The sequence below is a fragment of the Carcharhinus amblyrhynchos genome, chromosome 8 (genome assembly GCF_965287045.1).
Source record: "Carcharhinus amblyrhynchos chromosome 8, sCarAmb.v2.hapA, whole genome shotgun sequence".
Taxonomy (NCBI): domain Eukaryota; kingdom Metazoa; phylum Chordata; class Chondrichthyes; order Carcharhiniformes; family Carcharhinidae; genus Carcharhinus; species Carcharhinus amblyrhynchos.
In genome coordinates this window covers 72,841,272-72,861,177 of record NC_137331.1, presented here as the reverse complement: position 1 = coordinate 72,861,177, position 19,906 = coordinate 72,841,272, and the positions used below count along the sequence as shown (strand labels likewise).

Genomic DNA, 19,906 nt, shown 5'->3' with positions numbered 1-19,906 from the left:
TAGCTTGATCTTGGGTTTGGACATAGCTCAGCACAACATCGAGGGCCGAAAGACCTGTACTGTGCTCTACTGTTCTATGTTCTATGTTCTATCTTTGGACTGAGAGAGGAAACTGGAGCACCCAGGGGAAACCCATGCAGATGCAGGGAGAACATGCAAACTCCACAATAACAGTCATCTAAGGCTGGAATTGAATTTGGGTCCCTGGTGTTGTGAGGCTGCAATATTAGCCAATGTGCCACTGTGCTGAACCCATTGAGTCATTGTGCGTCATGGGTCTGTGCTGGGTGACTACAGCAGAATTTTAAATTTTTCATTTGTATATCAGGTATCTGCATCTGCCAGGGTTTGCCTGGATGCAGTTTGTTGATGCCCATAAGCTTTGTGCGAGGTTGAAATCAGGAATCTTCTGCACTGGGTTTGTTCATGACTACTTGTGAGAATCATTCACTTTTCCAAGCTTTTTTGAGGGTTGAAATTACATTGCCGGAGGTTGTGTGTGTGGATCCTGAAGGTTGCTGAACTGCCGAGAGCTCTTTCATAGGCCACCATCTTTAATAGAATGAATATCCTGACAGTAGCCTTTTAATTGGCTGTCTCTGGTAAATGTAGCCCCAAGTCTGCCAATGGTTAAAGAAGTGTTGCTCCTCATGCTTTTTACCCGAGTTACATAAAATTCAGCACTGCTGCCTCACAGAGCCAGGGACCAGGTTTGATTCCCAGCTTGACTCACTGTCTGTGTTGAATTTCCACTTTCTCCCCGTGTCTGCATGGATTTCCTCTGGGTACTCTGTCCAAAGGAGTGTGGGTTAGGGGGATTTGCAATGCTAAATTGCCCCTTAGTTTCAGGGGGAATAGCTAGGGTAAATCCATGTGGTTATGGGGATAGGGCCTGGGTGGGGTTGTGGTCGGTGCAGACTCGATAGACCGAATGGGCTTCTATGATCTATGTGTGTCAGTCTCCCACTGGCAGGCAAACCTCCCCTAATTAAATTGGAGGGTAGAAATGACTGTTGCAGGATTCCCAGTTGCCAGTGGCTTATTAACGAGGCAATTGACCCATAATTACTCAACCCACAGCCCATGGAAGCCTGCCCTGCAAAACCGATTAGATTTGCCAGCGGCCTCCTGAAGAAAGAGAGGGGGGCAGTCCCCCTTTATCAGGCACTCTGTGCCTAACTGAGGGAGCTGGCATTGGGCAGGGAGTGACAGCTGAAAGCCACTCCACTTTCCTTGCCTCCTATCCCCTGCAGTTCCCCTCCCACAACTCCTATCTTCTGATCCCCTTCCCACTTTGACTTACCTGTGGTCAGGGGTCCCTCCCTGATCGTGAGCCTGAGGTGGGCACTTGATCATGCTGGCGCGGGTAGCAGTGATGAGCTTTCAGCCTCTGATTGGCCGGCAGCCCTCACTGGGGAGCTCAGTTGCAGGGAAGGTCTGACAGCAGGCGCAAGCCACTTGATTCTATCAGGCAACCCTGTATGTGGAAATAACTGGGGTTCCCCACCAGTTCCCTGGCCAGGTGGATGAGAATACTATCAGTGCTACAAAATCCCAGCTAGAATTAATGATTCACATCAATGACCTTCGATCAGAACAAAGAAATAATAGCAGAAATGATGCTGCTTGATCTACTGAGTATTTGCAGCATTTTCTGTTTTTATCTTTAATTGGAGGAGTTAGTTTGCTGCCAGGACATAGTATCTCTGATCAACCTCAGGATTATGGTGGCATGAAACTTCCATGAATGTGGGTTCATTGGGGTCAGACACACCTGGGTGTTTTCTACCACTTTTATATGTGTTCGGGCATTTTATGGCTGGGATATGAATCAAATCCAGCTACCTAATCTTAAACCATTACATATTGCACATCACCACATCAATGTATTCAGTAATCTGTTTTGAGAGTGAAACATTTGACATTATAAGCTTTTTGAATTTCTGACTCAAAGTTGGTTGTGAATACATCATTTAGAGTTTAAACAGCAATGTGCTGATTACTTGCATCACTGAGATCTCCACTGCACATGTACCAGCATTTTCATAAACTCCACAGCACACTGCAATACAGCCATTTATCAATAACTGCACAAATATGTTTTGTGGAATTATTCAATTTCTCTTGTGAGTTTTTCATTTCTGCGGAAAGCAGCTTAATTTATATAGCGCCTTTAATGTCCTTATTCCAAAGAACCCCACGGCCAATTAATATCTTTTGAAATGCATTAACTGTTTGCATGTAGCTGAATGTGACACATAGGCTGGAATTCTCTGACCGTTCATGCCTCAGCGCTCAGCCAAATCTCTATTCACTGCAGCAGGACCAGCTACAGGAATCCCAGCTGTGGGAGAGGTCGGAGAATCCAGCCCAAGCTTCCCAGCTGGGAGTTAAAATGACTAAATAGTTGCATTTTGGTATTGGTTGAGGGCTAACTGTTGACCCACACATTGAGAGAACTCTGCTATTCTATGATGAATGTCGGAGAATGTTTTACATTAACCTGAACAAATAGACTGAGCCTCAGTTTATTGTTTCATGAAATGTGGCATACTCAATGATAATGGACTGCATTGAAATGACAGCAGAGATTATGCCCTCAGCCCTGTTTGAACTCACAAGATTGCCACTAATTGTGCCCCAGATTCTATGGGCAGAGTTTTACACTCCCCTGGTTCAGAGGCAGGTTCAAAGGTGGTGGAGTGTAAAATTGAATGGACAGAATTCCCCTGGGAACCCAGACCCAAACCCAGATCCAATTTCATGCTTGGGAAGACAGGCCTCAGGCACGAAACCCACTCTTTCACCTATTAAGTCCTTGCCCAGGCCCAATTTTTATAACTGGTAGTAGGTGTAAGTAGGGTGGGAAACAGAGAAAAAAAACTTTTCTCCATCTTGGAATGGATAATGGGGAATGCCTCAAACTGAAGATCCCTTCATGACCTTGGAGCTGTGGCCCTCCTTCCCACTCCCCTCCAGCCGACTCCCCAGTGCCGCGATTGTTTCCACCCGACCCTGCTCCAAACCATGTCCAGGGTGGCTCCTACCCTCCTGTCCCTAACTCCAGGACTTAGTTCCAGGCACAGTGCTGCAGTACTGCTTCTGGCCACTGCAGCACTGTGTCTGGCCGAAGGTTCTGACAAAGGGTCACCCTGACTCAAAACGTTGGCCCTGTTCTCTCTCCACAGTTGCTGGGTTTCTCCAGCATTTTCGGTTTTTGTTTGTGTAGGTTGGAGAGCTGTTGGCCAATCTCTCACGGGCAGAACTTCTTCCAAGTGTGCCGTTTATCAATAAGCTCTCAAGTGAGCATGAAATGACAATGGGTGTCTGAGAATCAGCAGTAGTGAATTACACGCCGACTCTCAGGATAGTGAGCACCAATCGCTCGCCATCCTTAAAATTCAACTCTGTCAGACTGTATCATCACTATCATTGCATAGTTTTCTCTATCTTTTTGCATGAATAAACATGTCCATACATGATTCTTATTAGGAAAATGTTACATGTTATGACCATTATGGTGCTTGTCATGACCTCAGGGAAAGCTACTGGTTTCACAATTACTTGTTCCTTCTACAATTTCCAGCATTGTTTCCTTGGATCAGATGAAAGAGTCTGCAATCCCTTGCTGCAGTACTAGTGCAGGCTGTTCATGCCAGTTGAAGGTCTGCTTGTCCTTGTGGGTAGGAGCACAGTATTGATCCTGTGAACAGATATAGAGCACTGATACTGGCAAAGAGCAGTAGTTTGTGAGACAACTGGATTTTGTAAGTGAATTGGCACCATCCTGCTGGGTCTCCTTTCAAGCATTTACAGTCTTAATAGGTTTTCTGGAATTCTTGCTGTGCACAGAGGTTTAAAAGAGATCAACAAAGTAGCCTAATAATTTACTTCAAAATTGTGTATTTTCTGTACCAAGCTGTGCTCTCTGTTCCCCTGATCCTGTCTTCCACTTTCTTGCTTGTTTGATTAAATCTGCAATTGTCTTCTTGTGAAATGGGCCTCCATTCTGATTGCTTAGTAAGCAGGCAAATGAGGATGTCTTAATCACTTTAAACAGCTATTGGGTGTGAGTTTCTTGCTAGCATTTCATTTGCATCTGTAATATGCAGACATTACACAACATGTATTCTCTCACAAAACTGGGTCCGCAATACAGCCTATAACACCAAAACATCACCTTGATTATAGCAATATTTATGATCTCTGAGCTGATACCGAAGTGCCTGTTTCTTAAAAAAGATGTTCTCTCCTTGACAGCCAAAACTTTTATTGCTAGCTGTAGTTAGGGCATTTTATTTTCATGCTATAGACATAAATACAGTAGTTACTGGTAGGTAGAGTCCTTTTTCTATTAATGCCCCATATAGGACTAAACTTGATTTTTTATAGCTGGCAGCTACCATGTGCGTTGAAATTCCCACTAGACTCAAGACCAAAACCCATTATCTGAGGAGATAGCTGTGGAAAGCTTAATGCAGTAACCTGTAGGTTCCTTTATTGCACACTGTTATAAAGTACAGCACATTATGGAAATATTCAGAAGCTGCAGTTAGTCAAAGCTCCGCAACGAACTTGTATTGATTTTACAATCCACTTGTAAATTGTGCTTTTAAACTAAATAGAATATCTAATCAAACACTGTAAAATTGTTAGAAGTATTCATAGTAATTTGGAACTACTGATGCTTTTTCAGCCAAAGCTGGGCACAGGAGGCAGGCAATGGCTGGAGAGCATGGATAGTGGGATGGAGTGAAAGCTGGACAGGAGCAAGCTTATTGGGGAAGAGTGGGAAGAGTGTCCAAGAAAGAGGCGCTGGGGGGGTGGTGTCTAGGAAAGGTTGGAGGGAGTGTCTCCTGGGAACATAATAAATAAAAGCAGGAAAAGGCCACTGAGCCCTTCAAGCCCATTCCACCATTCAGTGAGATCATGGCTGAACTTCTACTGTGGTCCATTTTCCAGCACTATCACTGCATCCCTTGATCTTTTTAATATGTAGAAATCTATTGATCTCACTCTTGAACACACAAGGTGAGGGGGGTATCCAGTGAAAGTTGGAGACGGTGGTGAGTGTCTAGGAAAGAATGGCAGGGTAGAGGGTCCAGGGTAAAGAGGGAGGTCAAGAGTGACAGAGGAATGGTGATACTGGGGGCTGGGTCCAGGTTGATAAAAGGAAGGGCAGGAGGAAGTTAGAAGGTGGTAGAGTGAGTTTGAAAGATGATGTGCACCATTTTTAAAAATCCGACTTTTAGTCTAGTTAGTTAGTGAGATCCCTCAAAGTGGGAGGAGGATCTTTTTGAGTGGGTCGAACTCAAGGTCAGGACAAGTGGCCAACTAAAGGGACATACTAATAACTGTGAGGCAACTGGATGTCAGCCCCATACTTGGTTGTGTTCCCTCTATGCTGAAGACCACATTGCAGTAGGTTTGTTCCTGACTCATGGGTCTCATAACAGAGATCCCAGCAAGGTGTGGAGCTATTGTTCATTCAGTGCCCTTTGCCATTGGCTGGACCCAGAGGCGGGGATGAAAGGAGTGAGGGAAGGAGGAAGGTAGATGTCTGTACAGGCCATAGCATGTGCAGGGAACCAATTTGCGATTCGAAACCTCCATCCTCCTGGCTGCATGGTCATAGCTGACAAGAATTCGTCATTTCCTCTTCATATGTGCTAGGAAATGGTTTCTTGATAGAGTTTTGAGGATAGTAGAGACAAGTGTAATATGTCAGAGGGAGGCTTCGTGCACATGGCTCTCAACACACTGATCATAGAGCAATGTTTCCATATGCAAACATGATTGAACAGGAGGAACAACAATCTCTGGTCCTCCATGATATCCTTTACTTTGAAGGAGGGAATTGGGAATGCCATGTCTATACAGAAGGGCTTAGCACTGTCCCATTGGCTTTGAGATGGAGGGACTAAGGCATTAAATGTATCACTTCAATTGGCTCACACATCCACTGAGGCATTGATGATGCAGGCTGCATGTAGCTCTTCCTTGGTAATGGCTCTCATCCTGATGAGGAGAAGGACGGCCCCTCACAGACTGGCAGAGGGCCAGGAGGAACAAGGCTCTAAGCAAGAAGAGGCAGCAGGGTTACAAACAGTCAAGATACTGGTGCACTGCAATGGCGAGCATGTGCCCGTTGCAGGCAATGCTCTTATCCAGAGATGAGTGAAAAGCAATGCCGGAGACATCCTCGTATTCCAGGATGTGGTTGTTCACATCTGCCAGCTTTTCCAGTTTGAGCTATGGCCTCGAGGATTCCAGAGGAGTAATGCAGAGCTCTTAGCCCGCTAGCAGTGATTATCTATCCAGGTGCCCTTTGCATTTGGCACCAGGATCTTCACCCCATGAGATAATAGCAATACGGGTAACTTCATGCCCACCCGCTGCCATGAGATTCATCGAGCTCCTCACTGATTAATTAGCCAGAATGTAGATGATCGTGCATATTCATCCGCCCTGTCACCCAGCGGGAATCACGTCAACCTTCACAGCCACCCGCCAATGGACTTGTCTCCAGGATAGAATATTCTGCCATCTGGTTCCATGAAAGGACAACCCTTTTTATACAAACTCATTTTTTTCCCATTTCAGACAAATTGTAAGATGATTGCCAATTTGCTATTGCCCATTTTGCAATACTTCCCTAGGTGAATTCCAGCCCTGATCTGTCTTGGTCTTGTTTGCTTATTCTCAATTGAATGTCTGTGTTTGGTATTCCCAGTGAGCAAGTGCTTTCCTGCATCTATCTTTTAATGTTTGCCGGATGCAAAATCAAAGGATTAGTTTCTCAACCACTGAAGTGTAAATGAATTTAATGAATCTAATTTAAATGCCACCCTTGTAGCCTATTTATAAGAAATATGATGTTATTTAAATTATAAGGTGTATATGTTAGGATGCCGACTATTAAAGCACATTCCAGGATTATAAATGATAAAATTCAATGTTTTGTAGTGTGCTATTTTGTTGTTAATTTAGTGTTTTGCAATTTTAGATCTACCATATTCTTTTTATTTGCCCCTTTCTGTGCTTTCCCAACATCATGCTGTCCACTTTTTTAATTTATTCCCTCATTGTATGTCGACACTGCCACCCAGACCAGCATTTATCGGCCATCTCTAATTGCCCATGAGCGGTAAGCCATCTTCTCAAACCATGTGTTGTAGGTACACCAATAGTGGCATTAGGAAGGGGCTTCCAAGATTTTGACCCAATGACTGTGAAGGAATGGTGAAATAGTCACAATGGTGTGTGATTTGGAGCAGAATTTGCAGGTGGTGGTTCTCATGTATCTGCTCCCTTAGTCCTTCTAAGTGGTAGAGGTCACAAGTTTAGAAGATGCTGTCGAAGATACAGTTGACCACACCATCCTCCATGAATGCCTACTTTTGCATACAGCTCTAACAACATTCAAGAAACTGGACACCATCAAGGACAATATAACCCGCTTGATTGGCAACTCATCCACCACCATAGAAACCATAGGAATAATACAGCATAGAAGGAGGTCTTCAGTCATCTTGTCCATGCCGACTCAAAGAGACCCAGGTGCCCTTTCTAATACCATCTTCCCGCAACTTACAGCACTTAAGATGCAGATCCAGATACTTTTTCAAATAAGTTTGGGGTCTCTGCCTCCACCACAAAACCATGCAGTGAATTCTAGGCACCCACTACCATCTGCATACAAAGTTTTTCTAATCCTTCTGTCACTTAGCTTGAATCTATGACTTTGAGTTGTTAAATTCTCTGCCAATGAAAACAGGCTCCTCTGTCTACTCTCTCCCTACCTTTCACAATTTTGTATGCCTCAATCATGTCACCGCTCAGTCTTCCTTGTTCCATGGAAAGCAACCCCAAACTCTCCAATCTCTCTTCATAGCCACAATTCTCCAGCCTTTAAACATTCATTTCTTCCACCATCAGTACATAGTGGCAACAATGTGTACAGCCTGCAGTGAACCAATTCACTGAGGCACCTTCGCAACAAACCTTACTGTTTTTGTTAGGATACTGATCAGAAACCCCAAGGTATATTAGGAAGCGAGGCTAGTTCCCAACTATTTACTATTTTTATATTAACATGACGATTGTTTCACCCTAGATGTAATTCTATTGACACACTAGGGGCTTTTATCTAACAAACTTTTCTAAACAATACAGTTTAACTATAACAAATAAATCAGTTTAACATTTAACATTTGAATAATACTTAAAGATGAAAGGATCCAATTCTTAACTGCTAACCTATCTCTATTACTTCCAATTCAAGCAATATTCTGCTTACGACTTAAAACCTCTCTTAAAAATCAGTTAGCAAACAACACATACTCATGTTCTTGTACTTGTTAACAGCTCTGGAGCTTTTTGAATACCTGTGGAGAGAGGGAAACAGAGACACTGTATCTTCTTATAGCACCAAACAGCAGCCTCCAGAGAGAGAAAGACACCCTTGCTTCTTTAAGAACCAGGCAGAAACTGTTTTAAAAAGAAGAAACTTTGTATCTTTCCTGTAAGCTTAGCTCCTCCCATTAGCACATGACTCTGAATCTGCCAATCAACCTAATCAAAATTCTACTCTGACCCCAAGGGAAACCTGGCTAAACAAAAATGCATTAACTCTGTTTTGATAAACACACCATTAGCTAAAATCTTATCCTGTATTCCCAACATTTGACCTGCCTCTGCCCTGGCAAATTATCAAATCGTAGATCCTATCAGTACAGAAGGAGGCCATTTGGCCGATCAAATCTGTTCTGACCACAATCTCAGCCAGGCCCTCTTCCTGTAACCCCACACATTTACCCTGCTAATCCCCTTGACGCTAGAGTCCATTTAGCATGGCCAACCAACCTAACCTGTACATCTTTACATACAATCAGCACCATGTAAAACAGAGTTGACAATGAAACATATCTCTTTCAAGAAACATGATAAAACTGCATTTCTCAAGGCACAGTATCATCACAGTTATATAGACCTTTAATTTTAAGTGGTATGTTTCCCAAGAAGGTAATGCGCAAGCTTCCTCAAGGTTAGGACTTGGTCGATTCAGGAAGTAAGTACCTAAGTGAGATGCCTCACTCAATCCACCAGTTTCCATCCTCCTTCCATCCACTTTCAATTGAACACCTCCAACTGAGTTCCCTACCCCTGTCAAAATGCCTGGCTTCACCTGATCAACCTTAGCCCCAGTACAGAGCTGTCCACAGCTATAGCTCTCTCTACCTGACTGAAGGCTCAGCTATCAATCTGGCTGGCTGGCCACAGTATGGGTTGTGGGCGAAAAATATTTATGACATCAGAGGCAATTTGTAGAATTAGAATCCTGTCAGTCAACTCAGTAAAACAAAAACTACCAAATCTTGATCAATTGGGCCAGTGGGCTGACAAATGACAGATGGAGTTTAATTTAGATAAATGCAAGGTGATGCATTTTGGTAGATTGAATCAGGGCAGGACTTACTCAGTTAATAGTAAGGCACTGGGGACTGTTACAGAACAAAGAGATCTAGGGTACATGTTCATAGCTTCTTAAAAGTAGAGTCACAGATTGGACAGAGTGGTGAAGCAGGCATTCAGTACGTTTGGTTTCATTGGTCAGAACACTGAATACAGGAGTTGAGATGTCTTATTGAAATTGTACAAGACGTTGGTAAAACCACATTTGCAATACTGTGTACAGTTCTGGTCACCCTATTATAGAAAGGATATTATTAAACTAGAAAGCGTGCAGAAAAGATTTACTAGGATGCTACCAGGACTTGATGGTTTGAATTAAAACGAGAGGCTGGATAGACTGGGACTTTTTTCTCTGGCATGTATAAGGCTGAGGGGTGATTGTACAGAAGTCTATAAAATAATGAGGGGCACAGATCAGCTAGATAGTCAATATCTTTCCCCAAAGATAGGGGAGTCTAAAACTAGAGAACATAGGTTTAAGGTGAGAGAGGAGAGAGGGAATTGTCCAGAGGGGCAATTTTTTCACACAGAGAGTGCTGCATGCTTGGAACAAGCTGCCAGAGGTAGTAGTAGTAGAGGCAGGTACAATTTTATCTTTTAAAAAGCATTTAGACAGTTACATGGGTAAGATGGGTATAGAGGGATATGGGCCAAATGTGGGCACTTGGGATTAGTTTAGGGGTTTAAAAAAAAGGAAGCATGGACACGTTGGGCTGAAGGGCCTGTTTCCATGCTGTAAACCTCTATGACTCTAATATCAAAAGGCAAAGGAGATTGTAATGGAATAAATAAAGGAATGAAAGATGGGTCTAGAGGAGGTGTAATAAGCAGAAACTCTCAATTTTTCATTAGTCCTGAGATTTTGATAAAATAGTGAGGTGGCATTGTCATTCCAGAGCCCACTCCAACACAACAAATTCTCAGGAAGGATTATGCAATGTAGACATGCATTCCCACTACAGACATCCCAACATCCCCCACCTCCCCATATTTCAGGTGATGTCTGGCATCCAAATAAGAATTTTAGGATTCATTTCAAGAAGTCTACTTTTCTTCAGTTTTTATCAGTTTCATTATTTTCTTCACCTAACTAATCCTTAAGGCTCCATTAATGTTTATGTGTCTAAATTAAACAAGTCATCCAATTAATTGTATTCATCCAATGAGAATTAAGAAATTTTCAACACTTTTGCAGAATAAAACTATCAAGCTCATTCTTCACTTGAGTCATTTTCTCCCCCATTAAGTATCTGATGCCACACACCATCCACAAGGAAGGGACATGATGGGTAGTCTGCTGCTTGACTTCTCTCCATACTGTTCTAGAATCAAATACCATCAGTTGTGCAAAGTCGAATAATTTATGCATTTTTCCTTTCCTCTATATGTGAAAGACTGCCCCTGCACAATGGTGCATAGTGTTCCAAAGAACTGCGCTACCACATTACCTGTATCAATTAATTTCCAACTGTGTTTAGAGGGTTGAAGATACATTCCCTTAGTCACAGTTGAATGTAATAAGTTTTATATCTGAATATGGTAGGGCTGGTTAGTTCAATTGGTTAGTACAATGCTTAATGGCATGGGTTTGATTCGCATACTAACTGAGGTAGTTTTTGGAGCCTTTCCAATCTACTTGCTCCATTGTTACATCTTGACATCACTGAGCTACGATTAGCAACCCTTAGATAATGAGAATGCTGCATAGAGAGAGGGGGGAGAGAGATCAAAATGTGCCATCGAGTATTGCTTTGTGATATTCACTTCCAGTTCTGTTATCTTTCCCTTGAACTGTAAAAGACATTATACACAATTAACAGGCACAGGCATTTCTTTCAAGTTTTACACAGTCTTTCTACACCAAGCAAACAGGTTACTGTGGTTTATAACGAGAAAATGCATTTACTGCATTGAGTATCAGATCCACAGTTCCATTTTCCAGTTTTAAATCTTAACTGGTCATCTGAAAATAAATCTATTACTTCACAGCTGACTTTTCGATTGAAAATGCTTATCCAGTACTTACTTACTGAAATATTAACTATATCCTTTGATGAGCAATTCAACAGATTTTCTTCCAGGAACTTGGAAGCATTCATTTCTTCTAAAATTGGAAGTAGAGTAACATTTTTCTTTATCTATTTTGAATGAAGTCTGAAATTTACTGCTTCAAGGTATAGCTATCAACCTCAGTCATGGAATAAATGTAATCATGAGCTACTGGAATTATGATGTTGATTAATCAATCAAATCTGTTATAAATCATTTAAGTAATAAAATGCAATGCTACATTTAAACTTTCAGTTGAACACTGGATCTTGTAGGAGAAGATTTTATTTGATCTTTACTGATTATGGTCATTAAACCCTCCTATGCCCCCCTTTAGCATTGCTGCGTCATAGCACCAGGGGCCCAGGCTCGATTCCCGGCTTGAGTCACTGTCTGTGTGGAGTTTGCACATTCTCCCCGTGTCTGCATGGGTTTCCCCTGGAAGCTCCAGTTTCCTCCCATAGTCTGAAAGACGTGATGGTTAGGTACATTAACCTGAACAGGCGGCGGAGTGTGGGAATTTCACAATAATTTTATTGCAGTGTTAATGTAAGCCCTGCTTGTGACTAATAAATAAACTTTAACTTTAGGGGCGGTGATGGTAGGGCAGACTTGTTGGTTAGATCACTGGGTGGGGCATTGCACGATTGCAAGAATGTCCCAAAATGGGTAGGGAAGGGAAAGACAAAAAAGATTAGAATAATTCCTCCTGCAAAAAAAACACTTATCTTGGGTGATGGTTGCAGTGGAGAAGGCTAAACTTTAAATTGTCTTCCAGCTACAAGACATACAGCCTGGTTGTGAGGAGAGAAGTTACAAACCTTTCTTCATTTGTCTAACTTTCCAGATGTAAATAGGATAGAGTCACATTCTGACAGGCAAAACATCTGAAGATGTGGACGTTTCATAAATCCGTTGTGATTGTGTCAAGTGGCTATCTTCCACTATGTTGCCTATAACTCCTCTTTCTAATGCACAGAATGAAACAATAGATTCCTCTGTTTACACGCCCATTAGAAAATGCTTACAATTACATTATCAATTATCTTGAGTTGTCTCCTTTTTGATTCCTTTTGGCATTTATGTCAGGTCTTCTCTTAAATGAGATTTGATCAGGAACAATTTCACAGAATTCTGCAATATCATTTTGAAAAAGTAGAAAGAAAAATAGGAATCTGCAGAAAAGGTAGAAGAGAAGTCTTACAAAATAGAAAATAGAAAAGGCTAGTAATCAAAGCCAACAAAGAGATGGTTGCTGACTCCTCTGTGAAACCCCATAACTTAGGCATGGGAGTGATGCAATGGCTGTAATATCAAAACAATGGTCACATTGAGCAGGCAGTCATCTTAATGATGTGGCACCCGTACATTGGTCAGTTGGGGGATAGTCTGCTTACCTTGTTCCATCCCTTCTAATATTGCCTGAGGCCCCACCAACAAGTTACATGCATCTGGACCAGTGGAGGTTGCTGCTTAACTCCTGTGACAGAGGATTTTCACAGTGCATAATTTTCTGAGTCACCACTGCCTCTACATTTAGCTGTTGATTATCCTCTAGCACTGGTCCTGTGTAAGACAGTTAGTCAACCGCCTCCACCTCAGCAGATACTTCATCAGAGCACATCTACTGAATCTGATTTCACAATGTCGGAGCTGCTCTAAGGTATGTTTATGGAGCTTTCATTAAATCACCCATTCTGTTGGACACCAATCCCACCATTGCCAACTGTCTGCTCTGTAGCAACATGCCTCCTTGCCTGTGGGCATCAATATTGCCAGGTCAGCCCTGCTACCCTTTGAATGGCAATTCTCATGGCCAGTGTGAGATCTTTGCTCCTAAAATACGAGGTTGAAGAGTTCAGCTTTAGTTAACCTTAGCACCTGACCATCAGATGTGAAGATCTTGGCATTGCATTCCTTCTAGGGTTACATGAGCATCTTCATAAGCCTGTCCTGCTTTGACCCTTTTCCTCGGGTGAGAATTGGCACTGGACACACATCTCATCAGTGTTCCCATACACTTCCTATCTTGTGGCCCTTCTGTTTAGAGCTATGCAGTCTTTTTACAAACCGTCCATTGCTCGGCACTTAGCTTTGTGTTACTCACCATGCCAATTAAGAGCTGTTTTAAACCTGGTGGTGGGTGATTACACAACTAACAAACCCAGGTGTGTTTGCTTGCAGGCTCCTGGGGGCTCATGGAGAGGGTGAGAGTGGGAGAGGGAGAGGTGCATCCCTTGTTCAAAGGCACTGAGTATCTGAGTGAGGGACCTGACATCAATGTTGCTGCTTGATCCTTTCAGATCCCAAACTAGACGACAATCCCTGAAGCCCCACATTCAAAACAATGTTCTTTATAAAAGTGCCTTGGGAAAATTTTGACATTCAGTACATATAAATGGCTATTGCTGTTGAAATGATATATTATAATCAATGTTGTAAAAGTTGATGGGCTGATTTTTGAATAGATTGTAGTCATCATTGTGAATTTCCGCAGCTAATTTTTTCTGCATCCTCAATGACTGTCACACTGAAATACTTAATTTGAGAGATCAGCTTTCCAGCACATTAAGAAACAAAGGGCAGTAACTAATGATTAGCAGGATTCTTGCATACAATTTGCAATAAGAGTTTCCATTTTTAACACTTAATCTGTGACAGTCAAAATATGAAAGTTTTTCATATTTTAGTAATTGCTAATTTTAGGGTCAAGATTTTTCAGCAGGTGGTAAGGAATTTTGTTATCAGTTTGAGTAGTAGATGTGTATTCTGTTGTGTTGCTATGACTACGATAATTATTTAATTATGTGTGTCAGGATTTAGGACTGATAAAAGCCGAAAATGTACAATCGTAAAATGTTACCTCCAAAATTCACCCTGAGAACAAAATATCAACAGGCCCTGCAGGAGTTACTGTTCCAAGGAATGTACTCATTGAAAAGAGGAAAATCATACAAATTCAGTATGGGAACCATATCCAGTACATTTATGATGCAGCAGCAGTAGATATGTCCCAAAGTTATCACCAAATCCAACTTGATGAGTCCATGAGCAGGTGAAGAATGGCTAATCTGTACTGGGGTTATCTTCTGCACTGAATAATTGGTAGCAAATGTCAAAATACAAACTAAATGCTGTTTCCCTCTCTTAGAATGTTACATTATACTTCATAACAGGCCTTCCAGTATCTGACCATAGAAAATAAGGGGTAAACTAAAGTTGTAATCTGGTTCTTATATACCCATGCTTCACCCGTGTAATTTTAGCCATCCTTCAAATCCTTTATTAGATTGCAGCCTTGTAACTCAGTCTCACTTAACACCATTAGCACAGTAAGATATTGTAATCTAGCTTCTTAGCTCTAAATGGGCTGATTGATTTCATAATAACAGCTAAATATCCAATAGATCTGCTCCCATTCTTTAGTTAGAAATTCTGCCATCTATTTTAGGAATTGGAATATTGGCCAAAGCTCTTTAGGGACAATATTCACCTTCACTACTTGATGTTAAATAAGTGCAGCAGTTAATTCACCTAATTGCACTCAACTGGATGTGCCCGATTTTTATTTTTGTTCAAACTTAATGGAATGAAAATCAGGTGTGCCATATAATGAACAAGTGATCAGCTTCATACTTTACCAACCAAGCAACAAAAGTGAAAACAATCCTTTTTAGACTTGGGGCAAACATTTGTTATCATAGCACACATTGAAAAATGTCATGTGGACCACCTAAGCTGTCCAGGTAATAAAAAGAGAAAATGCTATATAAGCTCGGCAGGTCTGGCATCTGTGGAGAGAGAAAGAGTTGATGTTTTGATTCCACATGATCCTTCTACAGTAAAATTCTATAAAAGGGTCATGCGGATTCAAAACCTTAACCCTGTTCCTCTCTGCACAAGTGCTGCCAAACCTGCTGAGTTTATATAACATTTTCTCTTTTTATTTCAAATTCCCAGCATCCCCAGTATTTTATTTTTATAAGCTGAATAGGTCATGGGTTACAGTGCTGTCTAACCCCAGGATATCATCAACAACAACAGACATTTATCGAACTCCTTTAATGTAATGTCCCACGGGCTTCACAGGAGCATTATAAAACAAAGTATGACACCGAGACTCAAAGAGATATTAGGTCAGGTGACCAAACAGGTAGGTTTTAATAAGTATCTTCAAGTTGGAAAGTGACAGAGAGAGGTGGAGAGGCACAGGGAGGAAATTCCAGAGCTTGAGGCCTGGGCAACTGAAGGCATGGCCAACCATGCTGCAGCAATTATGATTAGGAGGTAAATCAACGTCAGCACAGCTTTCATGAATGATTTCCTTCCCCTTAGGCTTGTTAACAGATTGCACAGTAAATCATTACAACATAAAAAGAAGATATACAAGAATTCTGACAGGGTTTTGTCTTGTATTAAATACTAAATAAAAGTAATTAGAGTTCAAACATATTATACATAGTATTGTTAAAGCGTGATCAGAACGTGCACCAGCTACCATTAACCTCATTGACTTCAACCAAATAATGGGAACAATATTAGCCAGCATTATGACCTGCTTAATAGTTTTGGAGAAAAGTTTCTATTGAATAATCTCATCTAGTTTAGTTTAAACCTTAGGTAATAATTATCAGACAGCGGCTTATTCCTTTAGTTACAGCACATAACATCCATCTAATTTTTAGATTTTTCTAATATACAGTACATCAATGTGATGCAGTCTATAAATATTTATTTTTTGAATTTAAAATTGAGTACACCTCAACAAATTATAAATCCAATCCAGTTATCTCTAATGTTAAGCCTGTCTGACATGACCATACAATACTGGGAATAATTTATTTTAATATTTGCATTTGAGTTAACATCACCTGCTTCAAGTATGATTTCTTGCTTCTTAAAATCTGGTAAGGCGGATGTTCTACTGAAGGACAAAGGATGGTAACAGTAAAATAATTATTTTTGATGCCTATCACAGAAATTCCAATTGATTCAGACTTACACATGCCACCTCATTATTTCCAGCCCTGTAGGTGAGTCACATCAAGCCCAAATAGCTCAGAACTGATCCTATAAATTGATTTTTATTTACTATATCAATAAATGTTATTTTGTGTGCTTCAGGTAAACAGGCTGATTCTGTATTGTGGCATTATTGTTGTATTAGTGTAAGAAAATACAAGCTTCTACCTTCTGTTAGTTTTGCTTTTGCACTCCCCTGTGGTCTAAACAAAGAAATTCAGAGAGCAGCTGAGCCATACAGACTTAAGTCTGCACTGAGATAGTTTATGTATGAGGTCATTATGAATTCGTCAGCTATATTCAGCACAATTAGGTTAGGTCAGGAAAAAAAATCAGCGAGGGTTACTGCTCCCATGTCGAACTTCTGCTGGAAACAAGTATTAGATAAAACATATAAGGAGAAAAGGCTATTCAAATCTTTACATTTGCTTTGCTATTCTATTAGATCAAGGTTGGTCTTTACTTCAACAATTCAATTCTACTTAGCTCATTTTTCTCCAGATTCTTCAATAAGTTAAGTCGCAAAAATCCTTGGATCTCAGTCTTGAAAAGTTCAGTTGAGCCAGCCTCTAGTTTTTGGGGGAAGAGCGCTTTGGATTTCCTGTACTTTAGTTCTAATTTTAAAATAATAGCCCCTTGTTCTGGATTCCCCACCAGAGGAATTATTATATCTGTATTTGCTGATTAAATCCTTCTTTCACTTTACGGATATCAATTAGATTACCTCTCAATTTTCAAACCAAGGAGTACCAACCAGGTTTTTGCAACCTTTTAAGTCCAGGTATTGTTCTACTAACTTTGCACTGTACCTCCTCTGCAACCGATGTATCTTTCTCAAGCTTCAGTACCTAAAACTGAATGATGTACTCCATATTGGGTATGACTAACTGAAGTATAATTCCTCAATGTTGTATTCCAGCCCCCTTGAGATGAAGACCAATAGTCCATTAATCTTTTATTATTTCTGTGGAGTTACATTGGATTTTACATGGTTGGTCATGTACACACCTGTGTTCATGGATAACCAACTCCCTTTGCTACTTATTTTAAATAACCTGATGGATTATTTTTAATGTAGTTTTTTTTAGATTCTTAATCCAGCACTAAATAATAGCACCTAGATTTGGTATGATTCCCAATAAAACAACTTTTGTTCAAAAAGGTCATCTTGTCATATCCCCAATTTGATGTCTTTAATGGAATTCAATATTATTGCTTCAATTGCAGATCGTTTGTGCAGATTGGAAATAAGTGTGGCCTCAACAAAACTTCTGTGAAATCTGACTTATCCGCCTGAAATCTTTGTCCTCCTTGGTGGGTGGGGTTCTCCAATGCTGCTGAAAATAGGTGGAGTTTTGGCCAGAACACCAAATCCTTTGTTGTCAATTGCAATGGAACTGCCGTGGATAAGATCAAAGAATCCCGCCTGTTATGTCTTTGGTTTATATGGCACCAAATAGCAATATAGAACTCATTGTAGCAAGACATGGAATAGAAAGAAGTCAGTCATATCGTTCTTTGGTTAGTAATGAAAACATCTGAAAGGCTGCTACGTCAGATGCTTTTATCTCAGATGAGAGAATCAATTATTGATAGAATTAGATAAGTGCAGGAATGCTCAGAACATTTAATCATTTTGGGACAGTCATTTCATTTGATGTAGAGTTCCATCACATTTTGTTAACTTTGTGGGAGAAAAATAGGTCTTTGCTTAACAAATAAAAATGCAACTTTAAATGAATCAATGTTACAGAATCAGATTTTCTCTTTATAACCACTGCCTCTGGACTCACTGCCTCTCTACCTGTCTCGCTCAATCACTCACCAGCTCGCCACCTTCCTCCTCCCAATCCTTAGTCACCATAGATTGTGTTTGCTGATTCTCCCTCCTGCTAATCTTCTCTCTCTCTTTGTCCCTTACTCTTGTTGACCCTCACTCTCACCAAATCTCCTTTTTGCTACCTCTGCCTGCTTGCCACTTCCCTATCTCAAACATTCACTTTGAGCAAGGGCTTACAAGGTAAATGGCGAGAGGCCCAAAGAATAGCTTTGAGTTGCGCAGCTGCAGACATAAGCCACAAGCCAGAGAGTCAGCAAGAGGGAGGATTGGCAGGGCAAATGGTCAGCAGTGACTGTGAGGGTGAGCAAGAGGGGAAGTCAGCAACAAATGGAAGTGTTGGCAATGTCTGGGAGGTTGAGTGAGAGGGGTGGTTGCCAGAAACTGAGAAGGTCGGCGGAAATAGGGTCTGTGGCAACTTGACAGGTGCGCGAGAGGGTTTGGCACAGAATGGGAAGTTGGCAGTGGGAAGATTAGGGAGCAAGAGAGGCGACTTCAAAATGGTGCCAATCAGTTCACATGACTCTTGAACCCAGTGAAACAACATTAGGACTAAACTCCTGATGCTAACTACAAATGCAGGCCCTATTAACTGGTGTTAAATTGGAAGACTTAAAACAGAGCAACTTAAAATGGGAACTTACTGTGTATCATAATGATTCTGGTTGTGTTCATATGCAAATATAAGTGTAGTTCTAATCGCAGTGCTAACCAGTATTAGAACTGTTATTTATATTTGGATACCAGAAGCAACATACAGAAGTGGCTCATTGCTCAGGTCTGTAGCAGTCAAATAAAAATGTAACCAGTAATTTCAAAACCCCTACATGGTGTTTCTTTGAGACTGAGCAGAACATACATGAGAGACATTTCCCTTAAGAGAAGGAAAGAAAACATTCTTTGGATTAAAAATGCTTCCACTTAATGACAATATTCTGCTTAAAGGATGGGCAGGCATTAGTGCAACAACCAGTATTGTAAAAAAAAACAAACAGAAAGGTCTGAATTAAGACAAAACTGATGAAAACCTAACAGATAAAGCAGAGTAAAACTGTTATAGTTAATCACAAAAACAGTAATCATGTTCTTGAGGAAAAATGTGATGTGATGAAGAAAAAGGACAGAGTTTTGTGGCTCAAAAGTTCTTCCTTTAATTTTTATGCAATGAGTAGGCACTGAAGCAGCAACAGAAGAGGAGGATTGGAGTTTCTATGATGATGAACAAGGCGATTCCTTGTGTCGTGCTGACACCGATAAAAGTATCAGAAGAGCACTCAGAGTCATTGGCTGGTAAGTAACAATTCTGAATAAATCTATTATCATACAATTGATTTTTCTATGGAAGAAGCTCATTGAATAGGGTTGAGTTGAGATGAAAACCTGGAAATATCCATCAACAATGGCATCCCAATCAAAATGCCAGCCATTTGAGCTTTCCTGATAGCTGTGTCACCAGAGGTACCATTAAGGTAGGAGCTGACTGCTCAGTCCATATTGGACAGAATGGTTTTCATGCCTTATGCA

At 40.9% G+C, this 19,906-nt stretch overlaps 1 protein-coding gene and 1 long non-coding RNA gene across 2 annotated transcripts in view; one reads left to right on the top strand and one right to left on the bottom strand.

Moving 5' to 3' along the window:
- Positions 1 to 19,906, top strand: part of LOC145347040 (putative Polycomb group protein ASXL3) — a 181,682-nt gene that overhangs the window by 60,950 nt on the left and 100,826 nt on the right. The window contains exon 5 of the mRNA XM_080194944.1: positions 19,555 to 19,672. Coding sequence (XP_080051070.1) covers positions 19,555 to 19,672 — 118 coding nt within the window. The remainder of the gene's footprint in view (positions 1 to 19,554; positions 19,673 to 19,906) is intronic.
- LOC145347041 (uncharacterized) overlaps positions 1 to 19,906 on the bottom strand; it is an 81,354-nt gene that overhangs the window by 27,232 nt on the left and 34,216 nt on the right. The gene's annotated exons all lie outside the window — the stretch shown is intronic.